Below are 7,373 nucleotides of genomic sequence, written 5' to 3' on the forward strand. Positions count from 1 at the left end.
CTTTCTCCCCAGGCCTCCCATCCCATGATCCTTTCCCTTCTCCATCTCCGTATCCCTTTTGCCAATCACCTTTCCGGCCCTGAGCTTCACCCCTCCAGACTTCTCCTATCATTTCGCATTTCCCCCTCCCCCTCCTACTTTCAAATCTCTTACTATCTTTCCTTTCAGTTAGTCCTGACGAAGGGTCTCGGCCCGAAACGTCGACAGCGCTTCTCCCTATAGACGCTGCCTGGCCTGCTGCGTTCCACCAGCATTTTGTGTGTGTTGTTGCTTGAATTTCCAGCATCTGCAGATTTCCTCGTGTTGTACCGCCCATATGTATGTTTGTGTATATCGTTGTGTGCCGTGTTGAACGACATCATTAAGCGCCTGTGAGGCAGGCGATCATGCTCTCCCCGTGACCATGATTGTTCTTGACAAATTCTACAGACGGGGTTTGCCCTTGCCTTCTTTTGGGCAGTGCCTTCACAAGACGGGTGACCCCCCCCATTATCAATACTCTTCAGAGATCGTCTGCCTGGCGTCAGTGGCCGCATAACCCTGCCCTAGGGTGACCTGCAGGGAAGGAGCACCTCACAACTCCTTTGGTAGAGACGTTCCTCCACCCTGCCACCCATATGTGCAGTGCCTTCTCAAGAGGGGTGACCCCGGCCATTATCAAAACAGTGGCTGGATATCCAGGGCTTCTGAGATGTAAATATGCATAAGTACATTAAAGAGCAGTACAAAAAAGTTTCATTGCCCGTTCAGAAATCTGATTGCAGAGGGGAGGAAAAGGTTCCTAAAATGTTGAGTGTGTGCTCCCTGATGATAGCGATGAGGAGAGGGCATGTCCTGTGTGATGGGGAGAGGTGGGGGGGGGGTATCCTTACTGATGGATTCAATGAGAGCCCCCAGTCGCTCAAGCAACACGCGCAAAATGCTGGAGGAACTCAGCGGGTCGGGCAGCACCGGCGGAGGGGGGATGAAGAGTCGACGCGCCGGGACGATCACTCGGCGCCAAAAGGAGGGTTGAGTCACGCAAAGCGGTTGAACCTGATTGGGCAGAGCCGGTGTGTTCATAAGCGATCCCAGCACACGGGGCAAAAGGCAGAGCCAGTCAGCCTCCTGCGGGCGATGGGGACGGTCAGGAGGAAGCTGGTGGTGGTGGGAGACGGGGGCTGCGGTAAAACCAGCCTGCTGTTCGTCCTGAGCCGGGACGAGTTCCCCGAGGATTACGTCCCCACCGTCTTCGAGACCTACGTGGCGGACATCGAGGTGGACGAGAGGCAGGTGGAGCTGGCGCTGTGGGACACGGCGGGCCAGGAGGACTACGACCGCCTGCGACCCCTCTCCTACCCCGACACCCACGTCATCCTGCTCTGCTTCTCGGTCGGCAGCCCCGACTCGCTGTGGAACATCCCGGAGAAGTGGGTGCCCGAGGTCCGGCACTTCTGCCCCGGCGTGCCCGTGGTGCTGGTGGGCAACAAGAAGGACCTGCGCGCCGACGAGCGGACCCGGCGGGAGCTGGCCCGCAGCAAGAAGGAGCCGGTGCGCTGGGAGGAGGGCCGCGCCGTGGCCGAGAAGATCGGCGCCTCCGCCTACCTGGAGTGCTCGGCCAAGACCAAGGAGGGCGTCTGGGAGGTGTTCGAGACGGCCACCCGGGCCACGCTGAAGGCGTCGCGGAGGGGGTGCTTGGACCATCACTGCCTCCTGCTGTGAGCAAACACGGGGGAGGGGGGGGAACCTGGGTTCACCGAGGGGCAGAACCCCTCAATTCAATGCAGGGGGGGTGGGGAGCAGGCAACCCCCACCAGGACAATATATTTGCGGGGGAAGTACAGAAGCTGAGATGATAATCTCCGCAGGAAAGAGACTGAACTATTTGCCAGCTGATGCGGTGAACTGTTGAGTTTAACAAATCTTCTTTAAGTTTTTGCCGAACGCCGAACAGACGGGGCGGTGTGCAGGCTGCTGATGTGCCCGGGCTGTTGGGGATGCTGATCAAGCCGGCGATTGTCGGTAACTGCTGAGATCGGAGGCGAGGGGGGTGTGCAACCTTCAAACTTCTCAGAGTGAAGCTATTAGCGATGGACGCGTATGGCATTCACGCCGAGATTCATTTCCGTGCAGGCATTTACAGGAAAATGAAGAGATGCAATAGATCTTATGGGGGGGGGGGGGGATTGGGGAGAGAATATATGTAAACAAGGGCTGACAACTGACTAATGTGGAAAAGAAGGCATTGTGCAAATTTAAAGAAAAAGAAGATAATTCTGAGACAGATGTGTGAGTCTAGCAAGTTTAAAGGTTATGGAATCAATCCACAGTTCAGAGTTCAAAGCCCTTGACTGACCCCCCCCCCCCCACCCCCTTGGCTTTTCAATCATCGAACCTTAGAAACCTACAGCGCGTTACAGGCCCTTCGGCCCACAATGTTGTGCCGACCACGTAACCTGCGCTAGAGACTGCCTAGAATTGCCCCCCACCGCATAGCCCCCTATTTATTTTGAGGGCCGAGCCTGCTCTTTCTGGCGGGGCCTCTTCCGCCTCCGTTCCTCCTCAGGAGGCCGGAGGAGAGAGAAGCAGATCGGGGACATCTCCGCCCTCCTTCCCCCTCACGGGGATACTGCCTGGCTTGCCGAACATTTCCAGCATCGTCTGTGCTTTGGAGTGAAAGCAGACGTGGTAGGAAATAGGATGTCAAAGGTCACCATTAATATGGACTTAGTCGGTTGTACAACTCCACAGGTCAAAGGGACTGTACCTTTCATGAAGGCATTTATCATAGACCAAGATTAGACAAACTTTGAGACTGACGGGATCAGTCCCTTGAGTTGAGCTGCTTTGGAGTTCAGAGGGAGAGAGGGGTTGTGGTCCTGGGGTAGCCAGCGACCTTCTCCAAAACTGTGGGTGATACATGATGCCTGGCTGTGGAGTGTTTTGTTGCTCGCGTGCTTAGAGTTCAGGAAATACTTTGCATATTTAGAAAATCCAGCCGCAACGATTTAGTTGTTACTTAGTGAGAACCCCTGGTATTCCTGGGACTAAATCTCAATACTACTGGATACCTGAATGTTAGTTTTCAAAATTATTTATTTGAAATGTTGTTTAAGTGTTATTTTGGATGTGGATAATGTAAAAATTTTGTTTTTGACTGAATATGAGGGGAAAACAACAAATTTTTTTTAAGCTGCTGAAAAGGAAATAAAGACTTTATACTGACCTTTGTGTTTAATGCAAATGATTCGGTTCTGCGTTGGAATTATTGCTCCCATTCAAATAATCTATTGTAATGGAAACCAGCATGGTTGTTTGTTGGGTGAACGTTCAGATCGGAGATAACAAAGCTCCCGGCGATTAGTTCTGGTGGTGTGTGAGTCACTTAACTTTCAAGGAACTGCCCAGGGACGATGGGCTGAATGGCCTCTGCGCTTCTGCAGTTCAAGTGGCTGTGGCTGTTGATAACATGGTAACACTCATGATTTCACTCATGAGCGTTATCATGATATCACTCATGATAACACAATGTGGTTCCTCAGGAGGTACAAATGATGGATGAGAAAAGAATTCAGCTCTGTGTTTGGGTAGCTTGGGTGGAGGGGAGAGTCAGCCGCTGAAGGTTACCAAGGTCCTCGGAGGAGTCTGGGTGGAGAAGCTTTGCCCCATCTCACACCAGGTCCCATTGGCCCCTGTGCTTCCCTCTCTGGGTCCAGGTGTGACCATGCCGTGGTTTTGAAATTCTCTTATTTATTGAGACACTGACTGGAATCAGCCCTTCGAGCCGTGCGACCCCCAATTTAACCCTGGCCCAATCACCGGACACTTATGGTGGCCAAGTAGCCCTTGGAGTGTGGGAGGGAACCGGAGCACGCGGAGAACGTACAAACTCCGTACAGGCAGTGGTGGGAATCGAACCCCGGTCATGGCCATAAAGAAGTACAGCACTGAAACAGGCCCTTTGGCCCATCTAGTCCATGTCAAAACCACTTACACTGTCTACTCCCATTGAGCTGCACTGGGACCATAACCTTCCATACCCCTACCATCCATGTACCGATCCAAACTCCTCTAGAATGTTGAAATCGAACTGGTATGCACCACTTATGTTGGCAGCTCATTCCACACTCTCTCGGTACTCTGAGTGAAGTTTCCCCTCATGTTCCCCTTAAACTTTTCACTTTTCACCCATAACCTGTGACCTCTGTAGCCCCACCCAGCCTCAACGGAAAAAGCCTGCTTGCACGTACCCTCTCTATGCCCCTCATAATTTTGTATATGGGGTTGCCTGTCCTGTAAAGTGTTATGCTAACCACTACACTACCAGGTTCATCACCGCTTTAAAACCCCTCCAATTCCTCCCTCCCTCTCCATCTATAACCTCTGCAGCCCTGCAGCATCTGCCCTAATCTGGTTCCAGCTCCTCGTGTAATCCTGTTGCTCATCAGTCCACCTTTGGGAGGGGTGCAAAAGCCGAGATCTGAAATCCGTCCTTGAAACCCCCCGCTCCTTCATGTTTCTTTTAAACGCCCTCCTCTGGGGCTAAACTTGAGATTACCTGACCCAGTGTCTTTTGCATCTCAGTCAGTTGTTGCCAAGGTACTCTGCTGTGATGCAGGCGCACGGGACACTGAACAGTGCAGGCGCTTCAGTCCACGATGTGGCGACCTTTTATCTGACTCTACGGTCAATCTAACCCTCGCTAAACCTCCATTCAATGCCCCCAATGCACCTGCCGCTACTCCCACCTCTGAATGCGTGTTCCACGATAATAAATGTACTTTCTGAACTTTGAACCCACCATACGGTGTATAAAAGAACTATCTCTGACACCTCCCTAAACTTTCCTCCAATAACCGTATTCGCTATTGCTGTCTCGGGGGAAAAGTACTCTCACACTGTCCATTTACCAAGTCACCTCTCGTCCTTCGCTCCAAAAGGGTAAATCCCTAACTCGCTCAACCTCCCCTCATGAGAAGGCGTCACAGTGGCGTAGCTGTTGGTGTGACACTATTATGGCTCAAAGCGTTGGAGTTCGTAAAAACATAGAAAACCGACAGCACAATACAGACAACACACACGATATGCTGGTGGAACGCAGCAGGCCAGGCAGCACCTATAAGGAGAAGCACTGTCGACGTTTTGGGCCAAGACCCTTCGTCAGCACAATACAGGCCTTTCGGCCCACAAAGATGTGCCGAACATGTCCCTACCTTAGAAATTATTAGGCTTACCTATAACCCCTATTTTACCTATCTAAAATCCTCTTAAAAGACCCTATCGTATCCACCAACACCACCGTTGCCGGCAGCCCATTCCACGCACTCACCACACTCTGAGTGAAAAAACTTACCCCTGACATCTCCTCTGTATCTACTCCCCAGCACCTTAAACCTGTGTCCTCTTTGTGGCAACCATTTCAGCCCTGGGAAAAAGCCTCTGACTATCCACATGATCAATGCCTCTCACTATCTTGTACACCTCTATCAGGTCACCCCTCATCCTCCGTCGCTCCAAGGAGAAAAGGCCGAGTCCACTCAACCTATTCTCATGAGGCATGCTCCCCAGTCCAGACAACATCCTTGTAAACCTCCTCTGCATTCTTTCAGAGTTCAATTCTGACATCATCTGTAAAGAGCCTGTACATCATCCCTGTGGACCGTGCGGGTTATTTTTCTGGGTGCTCCAGTTTACTCGCACGGTGCAAGGACCTACCTAAGAGATGATAGATGAACTGGATATTGTAAATTATCCTGTAATCAGGCGAGGGTGGAATGGGGGGGGGGGGGGTTGCAGCTTGAATGGCCTAATGCCCAAATAAATAAACAAGCTCTTTAATCTGGGCAGCATCCTGGTAAATCTCTTCCGCACTCTCTCTAAAGCTTCTGTGCCCTTCCTGTGACAAAGCCACCAGGACTGCGCACCATACCCCAAGTGTGGACTAGTTAAGAGTCTTATAGAGCTGCAACATTACCTCGCAGCTCTTGAACTCAAATCCCCAGCCAACACACCGCACGCCTTCTTAACCACCCCCTCAACTTGCCCGGCAACTAGGGGCTTTTGGACCCCCTGTTCCTCCGTGATGCTCAGAGTCCTGCCATCAGCCTGCATTCGGTCTTCAAGGTCGAGTTTGCAAAGGTTATCACTTCACACTTTTCCTAATTGAACTCCATCTGCCACTTCTCTGCCCAGCCCTGCACCTGTTGGAACCTAAAACAGCAGTTTGTGCTATCCACACCACCAATCTTTGTGTCATCTGCAAACTTACTAGTCTGGTCTTTATTCCACTGCCTCGTCCAAAGTCATTTAGAAATTAGCACCTGGAGAAGGTTCTCCGTTCTTTCAAGCCTGTTCTGCCACTCGATATGATTTTGGTTGATCAATTCCTCTTCAGTACCAGTTCCATACAGCATTCAATGCCCACCCTTCCAAAAACGTATCTTTAAATCCCTCCAGTGATCTGCTCTCCACAACCTTCCAGAGATCTGCCATTCTCCACAAAAAGAAACCCCTATATTAAAACCAATTTTAAACGGTGATTGTTATATCTTATAAGCAGATTACTTCCCTGGAATCTGTCCATGAGCAGAGGCAGATCAACATCTACCCTGCCGTGTGTTTCAGTAATATCAACATTCATGAACTCCAATGAATACAGATAATAGACAATAGGTGCAGGAGTAGGCCATTCAGCCCTTCGAGCCAGCACCGTCATTCACTGTGATCGTGGCTGATCATCCACAATCAGTACCCTGTTCCTGCCTTCTCCCCATATCCCTTGGCTCTGCTATCTTTAAGAGCTCTATCTAACTCTTTCTTGAAAGCATCCAGAGAATTGGCCTCCACTGCCTTCTGAGGCAGAGCATTCCATAGATCCACAACTCTCTGGGTGAAAAAGATTTTCCTGGACTCCGTTCTAAATGGCCTACCCCTTATTCTTAAACTGTGGCCCCTGATTCTGGACTCCCCCAACATCGGGAACATGTTTCCTGCCTCTAGCGAGTCCAATCCCTTAATAATCTGATATGTTTCAATCAGATCCCCTCTCATCCTTCTAAATTCCAGTGTATACAAGCCCAGTCGCTCCAATCTTTCACCATATGACAGTCCAGCCATCCCGGGAATCAACCTACGCTGCACTCCCTCAATAGCAAGAATGTCCTCCCTCAAGTTGAGGAAGCCTGCAAATCCAAGGCAACACACACAAAGTGCTGGAGGAGCTCAGCAGGTCAGGCAGCATCTGTAGAAATGAATAAACAGTCGGAGTTTCGGGCCGAGACCCTTCTTCAGGACTGAGAAGGAAGGGGGAAGATACCCGAATAAGTAGCTGGGGGGAGGAGGAGGAGGATAGCTGGAAGGTGAAAGGTGAAGCCAGGTGGGTAGGAAAGGTAAAG

The 7,373-nt window shown here is 51.0% G+C and overlaps 1 protein-coding gene across 1 annotated transcript; it reads left to right on the forward strand.

The window, feature by feature from the left end:
• Window positions 1-785: 785 nt before the first annotated feature.
• On the forward strand, window positions 786-3,195 carry LOC140715933 (ras-like GTP-binding protein RHO). Its single transcript, XM_073028496.1, has one exon. The coding sequence runs from the start codon at window positions 787-789 to the stop codon at window positions 1,699-1,701; it is 915 nt and encodes a 304-aa protein (XP_072884597.1). The 5' UTR covers window position 786; the 3' UTR covers window positions 1,702-3,195.
• Window positions 3,196-7,373: the final 4,178 nt, after the last annotated feature.

This window comes from Hemitrygon akajei, chromosome 24, assembly GCF_048418815.1.
Source record: "Hemitrygon akajei chromosome 24, sHemAka1.3, whole genome shotgun sequence".
Taxonomy (NCBI): Eukaryota; Metazoa; Chordata; class Chondrichthyes; order Myliobatiformes; family Dasyatidae; genus Hemitrygon; species Hemitrygon akajei.

Excerpts from the sequence above, each read along its gene's own strand:
- LOC140715933 (XM_073028496.1), top strand. The coding sequence starts at position 787 with ATGTTGAGTGTGTGCTCCCTGATGATAGCGATGAGGAGAGGGCATGTC.